This window comes from Dendrobates tinctorius, unplaced genomic scaffold (assembly GCF_039654945.1).
Source record: "Dendrobates tinctorius isolate UK_male_01 unplaced genomic scaffold, ASM3965494v1 ptg000093l, whole genome shotgun sequence".
Lineage (NCBI taxonomy): Eukaryota > Metazoa > Chordata > Amphibia > Anura > Dendrobatidae > Dendrobates > Dendrobates tinctorius.
Genome location: NW_027361761.1, coordinates 13009783 through 13032930, shown reverse-complemented (window position 1 = coordinate 13032930; position 23148 = coordinate 13009783). Strand labels below are relative to the sequence as shown.

General features: G+C 46.4%; 1 protein-coding gene across 1 annotated transcript in view; it reads left to right on the top strand.

The window, feature by feature from the left end:
* Positions 1 to 23148, top strand: part of LOC141098558 (cytochrome P450 2K6-like) — a 411322-nt gene that overhangs the window by 372180 nt on the left and 15994 nt on the right. The window contains exons 9-10 of the mRNA XM_073586451.1: positions 6675 to 6851; positions 17848 to 17989. Coding sequence (XP_073442552.1) covers positions 6675 to 6851; positions 17848 to 17989 — 319 coding nt within the window. The remainder of the gene's footprint in view (positions 1 to 6674; positions 6852 to 17847; positions 17990 to 23148) is intronic.

Sequence of the window (23148 nt, the reverse complement as noted above, 5' to 3'; positions counted from 1 at the left end):
CAGAAGGACCAAAAGCAGAACATTAAGCATAAGACTAAAAATCAGAGCAAAAGATATTATCCAAATTCTAAGCAGAAGAAGACTAAGCAGTGTATGGGGGTGAATCCGTTCCTCCTCGTGGTGCCCCTGGAAAATGCCTGCTGCTGCAGGCCAAACTGAACGCGGACAAATCCTGTTGTAAATTTTTTGTGACAGGTAGAACAGAAGGTGTAATCTTCAAACTTTTATAGATAACAACTACAGGAATGCTTGTCACAAATAAGAATATGATGATGAAGAAGAAGAATAGGAAGAAGATGAAGAAGTAGAATATGAAGAAAAATAATAGTTGAATAAGAAGAATATGAAGAATGTAAAAGAAAAGAATAATAGGAAGAAGGTGAAGAAGAAGAAGATGAATAAGGTGAAGAAGAAGTTGATGAAAAAGATGCTGCTGCTGAGGATGATGAAGGAGAAAGTGTTGGAGAAGTAAAAAAGAAGGTGAAGAGCATGGAAGTAGTGAAACATACATATCTAACAAAATATACAAAAGGTTAACATAGTCAATATCTTTGTAACTCCGAACATCTCCGAAAAATTATTCCTGCTGTTCCATTTGATTGGGCTAAACCTCTATGCCTTTAATGTCTCATCCACCTCCCCCAATACATTCTACATTATTCTTAGTTGTTTTCCTTCATGTAGAATTAAACTACAAGGAAAGAAAGGTTTTTTTTTTAATTCCAATATTTCTGTTCCATGGACTTGAATGGGACTTCCGGGATCGGAATCGGCGATACCCGATACTTTTTTCATATCGGCCGATCCATTCTGATCCGATATTTTTCAATGTCGGGTGGTATCGCTCAACACTAGTGATAGTAATACTGCAACGTTTTTTCAGCAGTGAACGATTATATGGCACTTATACTGTGCCAGTTGTGCAGCCAGACTTAGTTGGTTAACAATAACATCACTACATTGCTCCTGCAGCAAAACATGTCCATCTGAGGCTGGACACTTTTACTGCATTAGAAATCCTGAAAAGTTTTCTCAACAGAGATATACCATACGTAATTTAAAATGGGCAAGGCACGTGGGAATGTACGGGGAAGTGGACATGATGCTGAAGGTGAGTGCGGAGACCGAAGCCATGGGCAAGGTGAAGCTGCCTGCTGCGGGAGCACAACAAATACACATCACGTCGACCTAGCTTCCTATCCCACTTTGTAGGTGGTGTGGAATACCACTTTTGATGCTTGACCAGGGTGAAAATGTTCTTGGATGAATAGCAGATAATGCTTCCAGTCACTTTGCCAGCTCCACCCTGTCTTCCACACTGTCCAGTCTCATTAGCCGTGATTCTGGATCACATGATCCTCACACTGATTATCCTTCCTCCCACCATGCTGAGTGCCTGTACACAAGTGATACCACACTTGGACACTCTGAAGAGCTGTTCACATTTCCATTTGAAGATTCTGGCCTATCGTCCTACACTTTTCAAGCGGGACATGAGGAGTTCACAAGTACCGATGCCGAAATATTTGAGCAGCCACTCTCACAGGAAGGTGATGGTGAGAAAACACAATTGCTGTCAAAGAAGTGGATAATGATGAGACACAATTGCCAACAAGTGATGTTGTTAAGTCAGCAAGTCAGGAAGCGGTCCGGTGTGCGAAAGTGGAAGACAAGGTGGTAGAGTGGAAGATGAGGTGGTGGATGATTTAGTCACTGACCAAACCTGGAGAGGTGACATGCAGAGCAAGGACAACGGCACAGAGGGGGAGGGATCTGCACACCACAACAGTCATGAAGAGGCAGTGGGGTGGCCAGAGACACTAGGCAGGCAAGTGTTCCCCAAAGCACTAACACAGGCGAAGTTGCCAGGCCAAGGTTTAGGTGTTCCAGAGTCTGGTGATTTTTTTTTATAGACAGTCCAGTTAACCCAAAAAAGGTCATATGCAACATCTGCATGCCAGCATCAGCAATGACAGCACAGCTATCAGCTTGACCACCACCAGCATGCTCAGGCACATGGCAACAAAGCAACCCGACTAGTTGGGCCAAATGCCAGGGCGCAGAAACAGTGTCTGCAGGTGACACCACTGTCTCTTCCCCTGTTCTAAGTCCACACCAATCCACTGTCCATGAAACAGGTGAAGATGCTTCCCACAATGCACCTGTCATTGGACAATTGCAACCACCATTAGTAATCACATCGCTAAATTTTTTTGATGACACACTGGGTGAACATTGTGGAGGCCAGGACCCAGTCATACCCTAGGATGGACCATATGTTACTGACACTGAGGATTATGGGTCCTTGTTCAATCAGTGTTTCCCCCACCTTCTTCAGCAGTTCCTGCACCTCCTCATCATCACCTTCCATCTCTAAAATGTCAACATCAGTTGCAAGCTGGCAAAGCTGCAACAGGCTCTGCTGAAGCTAATCTGCTTTAGGTGACAAACCACACACTGACGTGGAGTTGTTGAAAAGTCTAATAGACCAGACTGATCTGTAACTATCACCCCTATACCTACAACCAGGCCTGGTCGTATATGACAATGGCTAAAATCTGGTGGCAGCTTTGAAGCTTGGCAACCTCACACATGTGAGTTTCTCTAAACCTACCCAGATCTGACTGAGCTACTTGTGAATGTAGGTCACGTGTGTGCCCATTTCCCAAACTCAGCTATAGCTGCAGCTTTGGCAGTGCTGCTGGAGCGTTTGCAACTTCCAGCTCTTTGACTGGTGTGTGATGTCTGCACACATTGGAACTCTACATTACATATGTTGGTAAGGATTTGTGAACAGCAGAGGGCAGTAATTGAGTACCAGCTACACCATGTCCATTGGTATTCCAGTCAGCCTGCACACATAAGAGGAGATGCATGTCTGAAATCTTTGCGGTTCTACAATACTTTGAGGACTTGACCAAGATTGTGAGTGTGATGACGCCTTAATCAGCATCACCATACTGCTTTTCTGTTTACTGAAATGATCGCTTTTCACAATAAAGAGGAGGCTTTTCAGGCAGAGTAAGTTAAGATGGAGTAAAAAACTATACAGGTTGATGCTACACAGCCCAACCTCAGCTCATCTTCTCAACGCAGATTGGGTGATAATGAGAAACATGAGCTGGTTTCCTGCACTCCAGCATTTATGACCTTAAAATGGTGAGAAGAAGATGGACAGTTGACCTCTTGTGGAGACAGGAAAATGTTGGCAGTCTGGCATACATGGCTGAGTTTATGTTCCACTGTCTATCACATGATCCTTGGTTTGTATGCATTTAAGCAAACGATGAATACGGGTTGGTCACCTTTCTTGACACATGCTACAAGGAGAAGTTTCGATCTCTCCTTCCCATGATGGAGAGGTCTAATAAAATGTTGCAGTACCAGAGGTCCCTAGTTGAAGAATTTTAAAAAAATTCCCGTCTGACATCGCTGGCGGCAGACGTCACAATTCCTTGGACAACCAAGGAGTGGAGACTAGGGAGACACACACCAGATGCAGCACAGGCAGGGAAACACTGAAAGTTCTGGGACAGTTTTCTCAGACCTTCCTATCACCCAGGCTCTGATACGTGGGGAACTATGACAAAGAGGGAAACGTTTTGAAAGATCTTGGAGGACTACCCTACCGACTGTATCAACATCCTCCGTGATTTCTCTGTGCCTTACAACTATTGGATATCCAAGCTAGACTCCTGGAATGAACTGTCTATCTATGTCTTGGAGGTCATAGCCTGCCCTGCGACTAGAGTTTTGTCAGAGATGTTTTTTATTGCCACCGGCGGGGAATTTAACCTAATAGTGGCATCCGCCTTTCAATTGAAAATGCTGACAGGCTGACTCTTATCAAATGGTACAAGGGCTGGATTAGCCCAGACTTCTCAACACCTGCAGAGCATTAACTCAAATCCAGTGTTATTTTTTTCTGGTCTTTTTCCATGCACCTCTTCCAACCCAAACATGGGTATACACCTCAGAATTTCTTCTTTTTTGTGTCATTCTCCTCCACCACAATAGCAGCAGAGTGATTATGTTACCATTGAAATAAAAATTTTTAAGGGTGTTTATGATGCCCGTATTAAGAATTTTGAGAGGCCTACCTCTAACATTATTTGATATATAGGTATACCCCCAAGGAGTAAATGTTTTTCAGCCCATGCACATAGTACATGCGCATTACCAGTCTAGGATACCCACTTCTTAATAATGGGAAAAAAATGTTATCTGAGGCCTTCCACAACGTCTTTACAAAGGGAGATTGTAGTGCCTCCTTCTAATTTTTCCCATCCCTTGCACTTAGTGCATATGCTCTATCAAAGTAGGAGACGCACTCCTTAGTAATAGGAAAAAAGTTTTTCTGAGGCCTCACCTTCCAGTTGAGGGAACATTATTGGAAAAAAAGAGCAGGTGGGTACTGTTAGTATATAATCCAGTGTGTGCTGTGTCCTGAAGAAAATAAATCCGTTTTGTTTAAAGTTGCTTTGGACTCTGCCTCCTGTCTTTTGAACACAAGAAAGAATGGGGGACACAAGCAGGGAAGAAGCAGCTGCCGGCACAGTAAGTACAGAATACACTGACATGACTACAACCCTGTCGCTGTTTTACATAAATACAAACAGAATAGCTAGATATATACATGTGTGTGCCAATTACAATTAGTACAGTGTGTGTGCAAATTACTGGACATGTATTTAATTAATAAAACATTATTATGGGAAAAAAATGGCGTGGGCTCCCGCGCAATTTTCCAAACCAGCAGAGGGAACGCCGACGACTGGGTGCTGATGTTTATAGCCTAGGAAGGGGCCATGGATATTTGCCCCTCCTCTGGCTGAAAACATCAGCTCTTAGATGCCCCAGAAAAGGCACATCTCTAAGATGCGCCAATTCTGGCACATAGCCTTGCTCTGCCCGCTGCTCTGTAGTGGAGGCAAGTGGGGTAATAGTACGGGGGGTTGATGTCACCTTTCAGGTGACATCAAGTCCCAAGGTTAGTAATGGAGAGGCATCACTAAGACACCCCTATTACTAACCCCATAGTCAAATTGTTAAGAAAACACAGACACCCAGTAAAAAGTCCTTTAATTAAAATAAAGGCACAGACTCCTTTTTTATTCTTAATTTAAGCTTACTTACAACCACACCAATCCATGCAAAGTCCTCGATCTCCTGTAAGAAAAATAAAAAAGCAACAATATTCCCTATCTGTCCATCGTTATGTCCCACTCCGTAATCCATATCTGGGGGATATACATTTTTCAACCTGGATGGTGCTAAGATGGGACCGTCCCAGCTGAAAACCCCTGGTGAATGAATGAGACGCTCCAGCTGCAGGCTCAGTGACTATCGGTGACGTCATTGAGTCCACACTCCTTCACAGCCTGAACTGTGATGCCCTCTGGACCGCGTGAAAATGCCAGTGAAAAGCTCACCGCAGTTCAAGCTCAGTATAGCAGATCACCGTGAGAATTTCTGGTGAAAAAATAATCCAAACTTTGGTTAAAAAAAAAATAGCACCATTTTCGTAGACCTGTAGCGTCTCTATTTTGGGGCTGGGGGAGGACTTTTTTTTTGCGCTCCGAGCTGACGTTTTTATTGATACCATTTTGATATAGATACAATCTTTTGATTTTCTTTTATTGCATTTTATTGCAATGTAGAGGCAACTAAAAATACGTAATTCCACAGTTTTGAATATTTTTTCTAGTTACGCCGCTTACCATTTGGGTTAACTCTTTTGTTATATAGATAGATCGGGTGATATCAAATATGTGTATGTTTAATTTTATTTAACTGTTATATTTTTACTTTATACCTGCTTCAATAGCCTCCATTTTAGACTAGAAGCTGCAGTTGTCTGATCAGCTCTGCTACACACAGACGATGATCAGATCACCTGTGAGTAGCAGAAATGCTCATTTGCTATGAGCGCCGACCTCTGGGCTGAGCTCATAGCAATCCAGCTATAACAACCATAGAGGTCTGCTGTTCAAAACAGTGCTAGTGTAGGCTGGGACAGGGTCCTACACTATGTGATTGGTGTAGTAGCTTTAGCCAGTGTCCATAAAATGGAAAAGAATTGGGGTCCCATTTGGACAATATAGTGCAAATGAGGTACTAGAAGAACCAACTCACAAAATGCAAACAGAGTCAGATGTCAACTCACAGGAGGTAGTGCTAATGTAGGTGTAGGCCGTGGCAGAGTCCTACACTATGTGCTTGGTGTAGTGGCTTTAGCCGGTGTCCATAAATTGGAAAAGAAGTGGACAATATAAGGTACATGAGGTACTAGAAGAACCAACTCACAAAGTGCAAACATAGTGGGAATGAATCCAGCCAGACCTGGTTGCCCTGCAGGCCAGTGAGAGACCTTATAGGTAAAGTCCAGCTGAGTAATCTCTTGTGGTCATGATGGACAATGTTACATCTAATAAGGCAAATCATAGTCATCCATCCTCCTGAGTTAAGAGAATGTTCAATTTTGCATCAAGTGAAATTGAAAGGCAGCGGCTTATAATATCAAAGCTCAATGTAAGAGTTGTCTTGGTCTAGTGCCTAACACCCTCTGCAGCGAGGGCTTTGAAGTGGATGCACTGTATGTTATGCTGATGAGTTAGTACAGAACTATACTCCTACATTCTATGCAATTACTTCATATATATATTTCCTTTCAGTTGTACAACGCGTTTCCATCCCTGATGCGCTGGATTCCTGGCACCCACAAATCTGTCCAACAAAACGTTGATGAATTACATTCGTTTATTAAAGAGATCTTCACAAAACAAAAGAATAAACTGGATGTGAATGACCAGAGTAGTCTTATAGAGTCTTTTCTGGTCAAGCAAAAAGAGGTAAAGTAGTAAACTAAAAGTAATAAAAAAGATATTTATTAATTCTGGTTGGGTAAAATGTACGGAGAAGGGGCAGACCAAATCCCCGATTCAATAAGACTGGTATTTTGTCTATCAATGAGGGACCTGCAGGAATAGGATGAGCTGAATATTTTTTTGGAGGTGGTCGACATCACTTAAGAATTTGGCGTAACTTATCAGTAGCATGCACCTCTGCATGCCATGCCAGATATGTTACTTAGTCAGAGAGTAAAAAACTCCACCACCTTTGAAGAAGTTGACAGGCAGTAACTTCCTGCCCTGCCTCCTCCGCAGCTCTTTCTATTTTGGTGGAATAACCTGAAACTGGCATAAAAACACCAAAATTATTGTGCAACTTCGCATTGTGCAAAAATGTAGTGATTTTTTTAAAAGTGTTTTAGGCTGGTTTCACATTAACTTTTTTTTGCGCAGCGTATCGTGCGTGTCCATGCGCATGCGTCATGCGCACCTATGTTTAACATGGGGGGTGCATGGTCTTGCATTTGCACGCATTCGTATGCGTTTTCGTGCACATGCGTATTTTTAAAGTGTGCGCCTAGGCGTGCCAGATGCAGCCTGTTGCATTTTTGGGTCCGTCCAACGGCATCAAAAAACGCATGTGCGCACTTGCGCACAGAATGAGACAAAATAACGCATTACAGTCTATGGGAACGCAAGAATGCGTATGGACATGTGCACGCCTGTGTTAAAAAACACATGTGTTTTAAGAGTTAACATGGCTAGAAACTGGTTAAAATGCATGCGCCTAAAAACTGCAAACGCATGCAAAACGCATGATGCTTTTTTTGCATGCGTTTCTATTGCGCACGAAGCGCTGTGCTAAAAACAGCTAATGTGAAAGTAGCCTTACACTAGTTTTCAGGCATAAATACTTTGGTGAATCTTTGCCTAAGAGTGTTTTAGGCCCCTGAGAAACCAACATTCAATTTATACTACAATTGAACCACTTTATAAAGTGCCTTTAAAATCAAATTTACACTTTCGAGCAACATGTACTGAGCTCAGATTTCAACACATGGGACAACTAGCAGGTCGCCTGTCCTGAGCTAACTGACTTATATATTGCAATGAGGCAGTTAGTTCAGGTCAGGAGATCCCTGCACTGAGGTTGGCCATTGTGGTCCATGCACCATCTGTGTTTTAGAGTTGTGTGAATTTGGAATATGGAGCATTATTGTTGGCCCTCACTTCAGGTTCCTGTCTAATTCTCTCACTTTCTGGTCCTCACCTTGCTGTCATGGATGAGCCCCAGTAAATCTTTTTTAGGCTGTGTGCCCACGATGCGATTTTTAAGCGTTTTTGCCGCGATTTTCGGTGCGAAAACGCTGCGAAAACGTTTAAAAATCGTGTACAGAATGCCCCCCATGCATTCCTATGGCATTCCGCACATGCTGTGCTAATGCTGCGCTTTTTTCCACGGCAGAAATGCATCGCGGAAAAAATCGCAGCATGATCATTCTTTTGTGCGGAATCGCAAAGAATTGCCGCGATTCCGCACCCATAGGAATGCACGGGAACCGCTTACTTCCCGCATGTGGCTATGCCCACCATGCGGGAAGTTAAGCGTCTCATGTGCGGTTGGTACCCACGGTATGGAGGAGAGGAGACTGTCCTCCACGCCCTGGGTACCATACCCCTGTAAAAAAAAGAATAAAAAATAAAAAATCGGGGTATATTTACCTTCCGACGTCCCGCGCTGCATTCCCAGCCTAAGCATTCCCAGTAATGCCTTGCGGCAAGGTCCTGTGATGACGTAGTCTCGCGTGACTCTAGCGGTCTCGCGAGATCGCTATAGTAACGCGAGACCAACGTCATCACAGGTCTCGCAAGGCATTACTGGGAACGCTGAGGCCCAGGAATGCAGCGCGGGACGTCGGAAGGTAAATATACCCCGATTTTTTATTTTTTTTATCATTTTTAACATTTTATCTTTTACTATTGATGCCGCATAGGCGGCCACAATAGTAAAAAGCTGCTCACACTTGTCAAACACTATGTTTGACGAGTGTGACCAACCTGTCAATCACTTTCCAAGCAATGCTTCAAATCGCTTGGAAAGTGCTTGAGAAAATCGCGGCAAAATCGCGAACAGAATCGCGGTAAAATCGCGGTTAAATCGCGCAGAAAAAACGCGCAATTTCTGGGAAGGAGTCCGATTTTCAGTGTGCGTTTTAACACGCAACGTGGGCACATAGCCTAAGAGCTCTGTTGTTGTACAACGTCATGCTATTTCCTAGTGGTTTCCATGGTGTCACAGAGACTTATTGGCTGTATGATTCAGGCTCAGGAGCAAAGCATGCTTCACACCAGGCAGATGCTAGCTTAGTTACACAGTTGGCATCTGTCTGCAATTGCAGCAACTGGAGCTTGCTCCAATCTCTGCAGTTTAAAGAGGATGTTTCCACAGTTCTAGAATGTTAAACTGGCCACATTGTTGAGCAGTAGCTTTAAAGATGAGTAAAATGTCATTTTTATTTTTTAATTTCTCATGTCTATTGCAGAGATGTTAGTTTGTAAATTTTTGATCGCAATTTATAATTAGCCCAAAAAAGTATTACCAAAGATTCTTCTGTGAGGGTGGGTCTCCTTTTTTTCTGAGCTTGGTATTAACCAATCATAAGCAGGTGTGATTGTTCTGTCTCCGACATTTAATTCACAACCTCTGACTGTCTATTTAATAATATTTCCAAGGATGTATTGAGAATATATAGAATGTATCAGGATCCTGACAGCGCCGGCGTACAGCCTCCACAGAGCAGGGACTCACCCGCACTGTAGGGACCCCTGTCGACCAGAATAGCCAGAAAGTATAGGTGCACAGGACCTCAGTGATGACGTTTAGCAAGCCGACACGGGACCTACGGTCATGTGACTGCAAGGGGGCGGGGCTTAGCGTCCTGCTTTCAGAGAAGACAGCAAACTCAGAGTCAGGCAAATCGGAGGTCGTTCACAGTACGGACAGCGAGGTACAGGAGGGGTAAACAGACAGGAGGTCAGACAAAGTCAAAGGTCATACGCAAGAGGGCGACACGGTACCAAGGGGACGAGCAGAGAGAAGTCGGGTCACAAGCAGAGAGTCATACACGAGAGGTAGTGCAGTACAAGAGGGACAGACAGAACTTGTAATAGGGACAAAACCGAATCGAAACCAAACAAGCAAGCAAGATATCAGGCACAAGGCACACGTACACACAAGGTCAACTAACTCAGATGAGGGCAGGAGTATAACTGACACCGGACCTAGGTCCAGTGAGCATTAAATAGCCGCCCTCTGCCAGAGAGAGGCGGAACAATTAACCCCCAATCAGACCAGGACGGGCCAAAGCGAAACCCCGTCCTGGATCATGACAGTACCCTCCTCTCAATGGGGGGCCACTGGACCCCCAGGTCTCTCAGGGTACTTGGCGTGAAAGGGGAAGCTGATGATCCCTCCCCAGCGGACCTCACAGGTTTCAAAAGGGCCTTATGAAAAACATTTGCGATCTGCAGAGATGGCGGGAGATGCAACCGAAAAGCCACAGGGTTAACTGCCTCGGTAATTTCATAAGGACCGATAAACTTGGGTCCAAGCTTCGCAGAGGGGACCTTGACTCTTATATTCTTGGTGGACAACCATACCTTATCCCCAATCTGCAACACCGGTCCCGCGGATCATTTTTTGTCCGCAAAAAATTTAAACTTGTCCTGGGCCTTCGTAATATTACTCTGGACCTCTCGCCATACCTCCCCCTACCGCTGGATCGTCTCATCCGCCCCAGGACACCCAGAATTCAAACGGGAAAATTCTCCAACATGAGGATGAAACCCATAATTGCAGAAAAAGGGAGATGTAACCGTAGACTGGTTAACACGGTTGTTAAATGCAAACTCAGCCACCGGTAACACAGAACACCAATCATCTTGTCGGTCTGGAGTCAAGCAACGCAGAATTTGCTCCAGAGACTGATTGGTCCGCTTGGTCTGCCCATTAGTCTCTGGATGATAAGCAGATGAAAAGGACAGACCAACACCCAACCTTTTACAAAAAGCCCTCTAAAATCTGAAAACAAATTGCACTCCTCTATCAGACACCACATTCAAGGGTACCTAATGCAACCGCACCACATGCTCAACAAACAATCAGGACAATGTTTCTGCATTAGGTAGAGCTGGCAAAGGTACAAAATGTGCCTGCTTACTAAACCTGTCCACCACAACCCAGATGACGGTATTACCCTTGGAGGGGGGAAGGTTGGTGATGAAATCCATGGACAAATGTGTCCATGTTCTCTCAGGAATTGGCAGTGGTACCAATTCCCCGGCCGGCCAGTTATGGGGGGTTTTTGCACGGGCACAAACATCACAAGCAGACACATATTCCCCAACATCAGAGGCTAAAGCAGACCACCAGAATACTCTAGCAATGGCCTTCCGGGTAGCCGAGATCCCTGGATGTCGACCCAGAGCTGAGTCATGGAACTCCCGGAGGACCTTAAGGCGAAGCTGAGCTGGCACAAAAAAGTTTGTCCACCGGCTTAGCCGGCGGCGCAAGAGATTGGGCTTCCCGAATCTCTCATTCCAACATATTTGAAATACTTGCCACCACCACCCCAGGCTGAAGAATGGAGGATGGAGGTTCCAGGGGGACACCGGATCTAGACTGCGTGACAAGGCATCTGCTCTGACATTTTTAGATCCTGGCCGAAAAGTGATCGAGAAGTTGAATCGGAAAAAAAAAAGTGACCATCTAGCCTGTCTAGGAGTCAACCTCTTAGCTGACTCAATATAAGCTAGGTTTTTATGGTCCATAATTACGGTTATAGGATGGACAGCCCCCTCCAAAAATGCCTCCATTCTTCAAAGGCCAACTTAACGGCCAGAAGTTCTCAATTTCCCACATCATAGTTTCTCTCCGCAGGAGAGAATTTCTTTGAGAAAAAGGCGCAAGGTCTTAAATTGGTCAAAGTGGCGGGTCCTTGGGACAATACCACCCCCGCCCCCACCTCTGAGGTATCTACCTCAACAATAAATGGTTCAGACAGGTCCGGTTGAACAAGAACCGGGGCCGACATGAAACGTGTTTTCAAAAACTGAAATGCCGCTACCGCTGCGGTTGACCAATTCTTGATATCGGCACCCTTTTGAGTCATGTCTGTGAGGGGTTTAACCACCTGTGAGAACCCCTTTAGAAATTTGCGATAGTAATTGGCAAATTCTAGGAAACGCTGCAGAGCCTTCAAATCACAAGGTTGAATCCACTCGACAATGGCCTGCACCTTATTAGGATCCATGCGATACCCTTCAGCAGACACGATGAACCCCAGAAACGACAGTTCCTGAACAAAAAACAAACATTTTTCCAGTTTAGCAAAGAGACAGTTCTCCCGGAGCCTTTGGAGAACTGCCCGAACATGACCAATGTGAGTCTGTTTATCAGGAGAATAGATCAATATGTCATCCAAATATACCACCAAAAAATGTCCAATAAAATCAGAGAACATGTGATTTATGAAGTTTTGGAAGACTGCTGGAGCATTCGTCAAGCCGAAAGGCATGACCAGATTTTCAAACAACCCTTCAGTAGTGAGAAAAGTGGTTTTCCATTCATCTCTGTCTCGGACTCGGATAAGGTTATACGATCCCCGTAGATCTAATTTTGAAAACCACTTAGCTCCGGACAATTGGTTGTATAAATCAGGAATAAGTGGAAGGGGATATGTATTCCTCACAGTTATCTTATTTAACTCACGAAAATCGAGGCATGGGCGTAACCAACGTCTTTTTTCTTTACAAAAAAGAACCCCGCCGCCACAGGAGAAACAGAAGATCAAATGTGTCCCTTACGGAGGCTCTCGGAAATATACTCCTTCATCGCAGCCCGTTCTGGACCCGAAAGGTTATACAAGCGGGCCTTTGGAAATTTAGCACCTGGAACCAGGTCAATGGCACAATCAAATAGGCGGTGTGGTTGTAAAACCTCAGCCTCTTTTTCGGAGAAAATGTCCGTATAATCTATCAGGCACTTCGGAATACCTTCCAGACCCACGGACGACACAGACACAGTATCAAGACATTTCTCAGAACAATAGGGACCCCATTTAACAATGTCCTGACATTCCCAATTAATTACAGGATTATGCAATTGTAACCAGGGGAACCCCAACACCAGTCCCGCTGGCAGGTTGTCCATCACAAAACATGAAATACGTTCCTGGTGCAAGAAACTCTTCAGTACGAAACATAATGTCATTTTTTACCAGTGGTGTTTTGTCAATGGCCACAATGTGAATAGGAGTCTCCAACCTAACTGTCCCTAACTTACACCTGGATACCAAATCAGAGTCAATAAAGTTAAATGTTGATCCGCAGTCCACGAAGGCAGAAGTGGATGTGGAGACACTTCCACAACAAAGTTCCACCTGCAACAACATTTTAGAGAAGGCAGAAAAAGGTACCTGAGCGCCTGGGTGACCTTCACAACAATCACCCGGGCTCAGACGCTTGGTTAGTGGACGGGAGGGGCACACCTTTCTCCAATGTCCAGAATCACCACAGTGAAAACAGTTTTTACCCACGCACCATGGTCTCCTTTCATTTTCCTTGAGGTCGATGGTTCCCATCTCTGCGATCTCCAAAATTGGACTGGGTCCCCTTCCTTGGGAGAAGAATGGTCTTTCACTTTGCATCACTCCCCTCGCCCGTAGCCGGCGATCCATTCGGACGGCCTGTGTCATAGCCTCCTCCAGGGAATCCGGCGGAGGGTGGAGAGCCAAGGCATCTTTCAGATATTCAGACAGGCCTCTACGGAACAAACCCCGGAGGGCGGCATCATTCCAACAGACCTCAGCAGCCCAGCGTCTAAATTCTGTACAAAACCACTCAGCTGAATGCTTTCCCTGGCACACACTCATCACCATGTCCTCAGCCATTGCATACAATCAGGCTCATCATAAATATGCCCCAGGGCCTTAAAAAATGCATCTTCCGTCATACGCTCAGGGGGTGGTCGGAAGGGAGAAAGCCCAAGCTTGGGGGGCTCCCCTTAACAGAGACATAATGACCCCCACTCTCTGGCTTTCATCCCCAGAAGAGTGTGGTCTTAAGGAAAAAAAAAGCTAACAGCCCTCCTTGATAACTCTGAACTCTTTTTTATTTCCAGAAAAGGTATCTGATAACTTCACTGGAGACTCAGGGGAAACTAATGTAATATCCCGAGCCCCCGATGAAAAAGCCCCCTGCACAGTGTCAGTGATCAGCTGCTGAGACTGAGCCAGGACTCGTTCTCCAAGGAATTTCTGAGACATCTGGGTTAGGTGTTTAACCTGCTCAGAAATAGCGTGCATAGGATCCCTCACACACACAGGTGAATGGAAGCAGAGAAAAAAAAGAAAGAAAAAAAAATGGTATCGATCAGTTATAATATCAGGATCCTGACAGCGCCGGCGTACAGCCTCCGCTGAGCAGGGACTCACCCGCAGTGTAGGGACCCCTGGGGACCAGAATAGCCAGAAAGTATAGGTGCACAGGAACTTAGTGATAAAGTTTAGCAGGCCGGCACGGGACCTACGGTCATGTGACTGCAAGGGGGCGGGGCTTAGCATCCTGCTTTCAGAGAAGACAGCAAACTCAGAGTCAGGCAAATCAGAGGTCGTTCACAGTACGGACAGCGAGGTACAGGAGGGGTAAACAGATGGGAGGTCAGACAAAGCCAAAGGTCATACACAAGAGGGCGACGCGGTACCAAGGGGATGAGCAGAGAGAAGTCGGGTCACAAGCAGAGTGTCATACACGAGAGGTAGTGCAGTACAAGAGGGACAGGCAGAACTCGTAACATGGACAGAACCGAATGAAATCAAACAAGCAAGCAAGATATCAGGCACAAGGCACACGTACACACAAGGTCAACTAACTCAGCCGAGGGCAGGAGTATAACTGACACCGGACCTAGGTCCAGTGAGCATTAAATAGCCGCCCTCTGCCAGAGAGAGGCGGAACAATTAACCCCCAATCAGACCAGGACGGGCCAAAGCGAAACACTGTCCTGGATCATGACAGAATGTTCAAGTTTCTTCCATAGAGTTTAATGTTTCAGTGTTTTTGGCTCCATCTAGTGACCAGAGTCATAACTGCAGTGTTATTGTGTATTTTAGTTTCATTTTCTATTTCCCTCCCTTCACAATGCATTTTGGGAAAGCTTGCAAAGCACCCTGGTAAGTTTGCAAAGGATTATGGTTTAGTCGAGCCCCCATTTTTCCCTCCAGTCCTCCATTTTCTCTCAAGTCTGCTTCCTGTGGACATCTCATTTCTCTACACCCCTTGTGTCAGCATCGCTGGTAGGTAATCACGCTTCCTGTAGCTGATTCCTATCTCATACTACCCTGTTTAGTTAGCTTTCCCCTGGTTATGTAAATCAAAATCCAAAGGAAAAAAGAGGGGGTCTCCAGCACCAAAATTAGTGAAAAAAGATAAAACTCACATTTATTAGGATTGTTTTAAAATCATATTAATAAGCCACCAATGCAGGCAAGGCTACCTTGCCTGTCATGGTGGCTTATTAATATGATTTTAAAACAATCCTAATAAATGTGAGTTTTATCTTTTTTCACTAATTTTGGTGCTGGAGACCCCCTCTTTTTTCCTTTGGATTTGGATTTATAGCGCCAGTTGAACCGCACTGGACATCTCCTGGCATCAGACCGCTTATGGTCTATATGGACTCTGATGTACGGTAGGCTGAATATTTTTTCCTCTTTTTTTGCTACTTCCTCTGGTTAGCTATTAGTGCAGATAATGTATGTTATGTACACTCACTGGCCACTTTATTAGGTACACCTGTCCAACTGTGTGTTAAGACTTAATTTCTAATCAGCCAATCACATGGCGGCAACTCAGTGCATTTAGGCATGTAGACATGGTCAAGACAATCTCCTGCAGTTCAAACCGAGCATCAGTATGGGGAAGAAAGGTGATTTGAGTGCCTTTGAACTTGGCATGATTGTTGGTGCCAGAAGGGCTGGTCTGAGTATTTCAGAAACTGCTGATCTACTGGGATTTTAACGCACAACCATCTCTAGGGTTTACAGAGAATGGTCCGAAAAAGAAAAAAAATCCAGTGAGCGGCAGTTCTGTGGCCGGAAATGCCTTGTTGATGCCAGAGGTCAGAGGAGAATGGGCATACTGGTTCGAGCTGATAGAAAGGCAACAGTGACTCAAATTGCCACCCGTTACAACCAAGGTAGGCAGAAGAGCATCTCTGAACGCACAGTGCGTCGAACTTTGAGGCAGATGGGCTACAGCAGCAGAAGACCACACTGGGTACCACTCCTCTCAGCTAAGAACAGGAAACTGAGGCTACAATTTGCACAAGCTCATCGAAATTGGACAGTAGAAGATTGGAAAAACGTTGCCTGGTCTGATGAGTCTCGATTTCTGCTGCGACATTCGGATGGTAGGGTCAGAATTTGGCGTAAACAACATGAAAGCATGGATCCATCCTGCCTTGTATCAACGGTTCAGGCTGGTGGTGGTGGTGTCATGGTGTGGGGAATTTTTTCTTGGCACTCTTTGGGCCCCTTGGTACCAATTGAGCATCGTTGCAACGCCACAGCCTACCTGAGTATTGTTGCTGACCATGTCCATCCCTTTATGACCACAATGTACCCAACATCTGATGGCTACTTTCAGCAGGATAATGCGCCATGTCATAAAGCTCGAATCATCTCAGATTGGTTTCTTGAACATGACAATGAGTTCACTGTACTCAAATGGCCTCCTCAGTCACCAGATCTCAATCCAATAGAGCATCTTTGGGATGTGGTGGAACGGGAGATTCGCATCAGGGATGTGCAGCCGACAAATCTGCGCCAACTGTGTGATGCCATCATGTCAATATGGTCCAAAATCTCTGAGGAATGCTTCCAGCACCTTGTTGAATCTCTGCCACGAAGAATTGAGGCAGTTCTGAAGGCAAAAGGGGGTCCAACCCGTTACTAGCATGGTGTACCTAATAAAGTGGCCAGTGAGTGTATATTATGTATTCCTATGAACCCAGTACTGATTGTATTTATATGTTTTACTTGTAGTTTCACCACATCAATATACAACTCCGTTCAATAAAACACAGATTCAACCTACAGTCTCCTTATTGGACCCCGGTATAGAGGTTTAGCTGCCTGTTTAAGCTACATGAAGTCTGCTTCAATTAGTGAGGACCGAACAGTGATCATGCAGAGGAACAAACCACACATCCAAAGAAAAACAGAAGTCTAAAGAACATGCTTTCTCCTGCAAGATTTGTAATGATGGACATCCCTATACTCAGCCCTAATTCCTGCATCCACTGTGTACCATAAAGTAGAGCTGAATATCATTACAAATACTTCCATATCTCATCTCACGGCAGTCTGTGTGGGTAGAGGGTTAAAGCTGTACTGAGATCATTGTGAGAGGAAAGTTGCATAGGTATTTGGAATCACACAACTCAGCGCTACTTCTATCGCACCCACAGTGAGATGAAAGCTGAAGGAGTAATCATACTGATCTCTGATCTATGCTTCATAGTAGGTGCAGAGATTACAAAGAAAAGCATGGCAGTCTGTCATTACAGATCTCACAGGAGAATGCACGTTATTCTGACCGTCTGTCCAATTTCCCCTTGAATGACACCTCCTGATTATGATTGGCTAATATCATACAGGGGAAAAAGTACACACCCTGAGAAAAGACTCTCTGGCAATGCCCTGATGGCCTTATCATAAATAGTAATGGGAAATAAAAAAAGTAAAAAATACATTTTAATCAACTATGCAGTTATTATTCCGTGATGTAACCATTTTAACAAATGGGTGGAAGAGCCACTATGCAAACTACACAATTATAAAGGGTGAAGATTTACTTTGATCCAATATACATGTACTTTTTCCTATTTGTGTTTACTGTTCACTAATACATAAATTCAATATTTTCCGTATTTCAGGAGAAGCCAAATCCAGAGTTATACTTTCACGATGAAAATTTAGCATCTCTTGTAGCTGATTTGTTTGCTGCTGGAATGGAGACAACCTCTACCACCCTGAGATGGGGTCTTCTACTGATGATGAAATATCCTGAAATTCAAAGTAAGGAGATATGGCTAAAGTTTGTTGTAAATACAATAACAATAGAAATATACATGTTGTTGTGTCTAACCTTATATTTCCTTTTATTTCCTTAATTTTACATAAAGTATACCTAAACTTGCAAATTACTGTTTTGCATGTTATGGCCCCTTAAATGTACTGCAGTACAGTGGGGTCCAAGGTTAGAGATCCTCATGGATTGCTGAAAACTCTATGCAGCTCCGAATGCAGAAGATGCTGCATGACTGGGGCACAAAGGAGCACAGATTTATACAGCCGAGGCTAAAACTATTATAACAAATACAAATTTAGGTTTTCACAAAGTTTGATTCTTCATTGTTTTTAGATCTTTAAGGCTACTTTCACACTTGCGTTAGGAGGCGCAGCACACGGCCGCCGTGCAGGTCCGCCCCCTGCGTTGCCCCCCCCGGTCAGCTCCTCCTATGGGCACATGACGCTGCATGCAACCTGCACACCCTATATTTAGCATTGGGTACGCAGGCCGAGCACACCAAAAGGCAACATGGTGCGTTTGGCGCACGTCGGCGCACCGTCAAAAGGGCGCATGCGCCGGCCAAAGCATACCAGCGCACAGCCTGCGTGCCTAATGGTAAAGATAGGGTGCGCAAGTCGCATGCAGCGTCATGCGCCCATAGGAGAAGCTGACCGGAGGGGGTGCGGCAGGGGGCAGAACTGCACAGCGGCCGTGAGGTGCGCCTCCTAACGCAAGTGTGAAAGTAGCCTTAATGAGAAGTTTCTATTGTCATTGAAGCACAACTATCAGTATTTCATAACATTTTAAACTTTTACTGACAAATATAGCAAGTTCTTGCAAAGACTCAGTATTTAACGTGTTGACCCCTATTTTTCAAAACTTCTGCAATTTGCATTGACAGCTGATCAGCTTCTGGGCCAAATTTTGACTGTAGGCAGCTAGAGATGAGCAGATCTTTTGAAATTCAAATTCGAAAAGTTCATGTGAATTTGAACATTTTAAGATTCGATTCATGGTTCACAAAAACAAAGCCTTGCCCGGCACCATTTTCCACGGTGTTGAAGCAAGGCACAGCATATTTTGCAAGACCACATTGGCTTCCACATAATGTCCTGCAGCCATGACATCAAGCAGGTTATCATACCTAATACAGTGGTGGTGAGTACTGCGACTACCACAAAAGGCGGTTCTCAGTAGAGTACAGTACAGTTTGTACGGCAGAGTAATTTTCAATCTCCAAAGTCACTGGGCAAATCTCTCTCTCCTGTAGAGTGTAGATTATTATGGTCAGTGATGTCCTCTCTTTATCTCCTGTAGAATGTAAACTCTTATGGTCAGTGGAGTTTTCTCTCCTGTAGAGTGTAAGCTCTTATGGTCAGCAGGGTCCTCTCTCTCCTGTAGAATGTAAGCTGTTATGGTCAGCAGGGTCCTCTCTCTCTCCTGTAGAGTGTAAGTAGGGATGAGCGAGTAATGAAATACTCGGACTCGCTGTACTCGTTACAAGTACCTCCTAATACTCGGGTACTCGTAACGAGTAGCGACTCCAATGTAAGTCAATGGGAAAGGTGAGAAATGGGCTGTGTGTGTGTGCAGTGCTGGGCAGGGACTGTGCGAAGACTGTGACGGTCTGTGCGGGACTGTGCTGGCCTGCCCGGGACTGTGCTGGGCTGTGCAGGTACTGTGCGGGGACTGTGCTGGGCAGTGTAGGACTGTGCAGGGCTTTGTGGGACTGTGCTGGGACTGTGCTGGCCTGTGCGGGACTGTGCTGGACTGTGCAGGTACTGTGCGGAGACTGTGCCGGGCTGTGCAGGACTGTGCTGGACTGTGCAGGTACTGTGCAGGGACTGTGCGGGACTGTGCAGGGCTGTGTGGGACTCTGCAGAGCTGTGTGGGACTGTGCTGGGCTGTGCTGGGACTGTGCTGGCCTGAGCGGGACAGTGCAGGGCTGTGCAGGTACTGTGCGGGACTGTGCAGGGCTGTGCGGGACTGTGCTGGGCTGTGCGGGGACTGTGCAGGGCTGTGCGGGACTGTGCTGTGCCGGGACAGTGCTGGACTGTGTAGGTACTGTGCGGGGACTGAACCGGGCTGTGTGGGACTGTGCTGGGCTGTGCAGGGACTGTGCAGGGCTGTGCGGGACTGTGCAGGGCTGTGCAGGTACTGTGCGGGACTGTGCAGGGCTGTGCGGGACTGTGCTGGGCTGTGCGGGGACTGTGCAGGGCTGTGCGGGACTGTGCTGTGCCGGGACTGTGCTGGACTGTGCCGGACTGTGTTGGGCTGTGCAGATACTGTGCGAGACTGTGCAGGGCTGTGCGGGATTGTGCTGGGCTGTGCAGGGACTGTGTGGGGACTGTGCTGGGCTGTGCGGGGACTGTGCTGGGCTGTGCGGGACTGTGATGGCCTGTCCGGGACTGTGCTGGGCTGTGCAGGTACTGTGCGGGGACTGGGCCGGGCTGTGTGGGACTGTGCAGGGCTGTGTGGGACTGTGCTGGCCTGTGCGGAACTGTGCTGGGCTGTGCGGGACTGTGCTGGGCTGTGCAGGTACTGTGCGGGACTGTGCAGGGCTGTGCGGGACTGTGCTGTGCTGTGCTGGGACTGTGCTGGCCTGTGCGGGACTGTGCTGGACTGTGCAGGTACTGTGCGGGGACTGTGCTGGGCTGTGCGGGACTGTGCTGGGCTGTGCGGGGACTGTTCAGGGCTGTGCGGGACTGTGCTGGGCTGTGTCGGGACTGTGCTGGACTGTGTGGGACACTGTTGGGCTGTGCAGATACTGTGCGGGACTGTGCAGGGCTGTGCGGGATTGTGCTGGGCTGTGCGGGGACTGTGCGGGTTGTGCCGAATATTGCGAGGAGAGTAGTGAAATACTCGCCAGAGTCGCCAGGATTCAAGTACCGTGAGTACCGCATTACTCGTATCCCAACGAGTATACTCGCTGGTCCCTAAGTGTAATCTCTTATGGTCAGCGGGGTCCTCTCTCTCCTGTAGAATGTAAGCTCTTATGGTCAGCGGGGTCCTCTCTCTCTCCTGTAGAGTGTAAGCTCTTATGGTCAGCGGGGTCCTCTCTCTCTCCTGTAGAGTGTAAGCTCTTATGGTCAGCGGGGTCCTCTCTCTCCTGTAGAGTGTAAGCTCTTATGGTCAGCGGGATCCTCTCTCTCCTGTAGAGTGTAAGCTCTTATGGTCAGCGGGATCCTCTCTCTCCTGTAGAGTGTAAGCTCTAATGGTCAGCAGGGTCCTCTCCTGTAGAGTGTAAGTAGGGATGAGCAAGTTGTGAAATACTCGGACTCGCTGTACTCGTTACGAGTACCTCCTAATACTCGGGTACTCGTAACGAGTAGCAACTCCAATGTAAGTCAATGGGAAAGGCGAGAAATGGGCTGTGTGTGTGTGCTGGGCTGGGCAGGAACTGTGCGAAGACTGTGCTGGGCTGTGAGGGACTGTGCTGGCCTGTCCGGGACTGTGCTGGGCTGGGCAGGTACTGTGCAGGAACTGTGCCGGGCTGTGCTGGGCTGTGCAGGTACTGTGCGGGGACTGTGCGGGACTGTGCAGGACTGTGCGGGACTGTGCTGGGCTGTGCAGGGACTGTGCTGGCCTGTGCGGGACTTTGCTGGACTGTGCAGGTACTGTGTGGGACTGTGCTGGGCTATGCAGGGACTGTGCAGGGCTGTGCGGGACTGTGCTGGGCTATGCAGGTACTGTGCGGGACTGTGCAGGGCTGTGCAGGACTGTGCTAGACTGTGCTGGGCTTTGAGGGGCCTGTGCTGGACTGTGCGGGACTGTGTTGAGCTGTGCAGATACTGTGTGGGACTGTGCAGGGCTGTGCGGGATTGTGCTGGGCTGTGCGGGGACTGTGCTGGGCTGTGCGTGGACTGTGCGGGTTGTGCCGAATATTGCGAGGCGAGTAGTGAAATACTCGCCAGGATTCAAGTACCGCGAGTACCGCATTACTCGTCGAGTACCGAATCCTAACGAGTATACTCTCTCATCCCTAAGTGTAAGCTCTTATGGTCAGCGGGGTCCTCTCTCCCCTGTAGAATGTAAGCTCTTATGGTCAGTGGGGTCCTCTCTCTCCTGTAGAGTGTAAACTCTTATGGTCAATGGGGTCCTCTCTCTCCTGTAGAGTGTAAGATCTTATGGTCAGTGGGGTCCTCTCTCTCCTGTAGAGTGTAATCTCTTATGGTCAGCGAGGTCCTCTCACTCCTGTAGAGTGTAAGCTCTTATGGTCAGTGGGGTCCTTTCTCTATCTCCTGTAGAGTGTAAGCTCTTATGGTCAGTGGGGTCCTCTCTATTCTTTAGAGTGTAAGCTCTTATGGTCAGTGGGGTCCTTTCTCTCCTGTAGAGTGTAAGCTCTTAAGGTCAGTGGGGTTCTCTCTCTCGTCTATAGAGTGTAAGCTCTTATGGTCAGCGGGGTCTTCTCTCCTGTAGAGTGTAAGCTCTTATGGTCAGCAGGGTCCTCTCTCTCTCCTGTAGAGTGTAAGCTCTTATGGTCAGTGGTGTCCTCTCTTTCCTGTAGAATGGAAGCTCTTGTGGTCAGTGGGGTCCTCTCTCTCTCCTGTAGAGTGTAAGATCTTATGGTCAGCTGGGTCCTCTCTCTCCTGTAGAGTGTAAGCTCTTATGGTCAGCGGGGTCCTCTCTCTCCTGTAGAATGCTAGCTCTTATGGTCAGTGGGGTCCTCTCTCTCCTGTAGTGTGCAAGCTCTTATGGTCAGCAAGGTCCTCTCTCTCTCCTGTAGAGTGTAAGCACTTATGGTCAGTGGGGTCCTCGCTCTATCTTCTTTAGAGTGTATGCTCTTATGGTCACTGGGGTCTTCCCTCTCTCCTGTAGAGTGTAAGCTCTTATGGTCAGCGGGGTCTTCTCTCTCTTGTAGAGTAAAAACACACATGTGACATGCACAATGTGAACAAGTCTGTTGGACCATGTTCACTCCACCCTGACTGAAACACAAACAAAAAGCACAGAATGACAAATGTGCAAAAATACCTTGCAATAAGACATATAACAGTAGTCAGCAAGTGCTGATAAAAGGTAATAACAAACACAGGGTATTTAGTCTATACGTTTTTTTGCAAAAAAATGTATAACAAGCTGCCTCACCAACGTCAAGGTAACCCATATTGAAGCAGTCCCTATCTAATGTATTTAATACCTGAACATATGAACTGTATCTAAA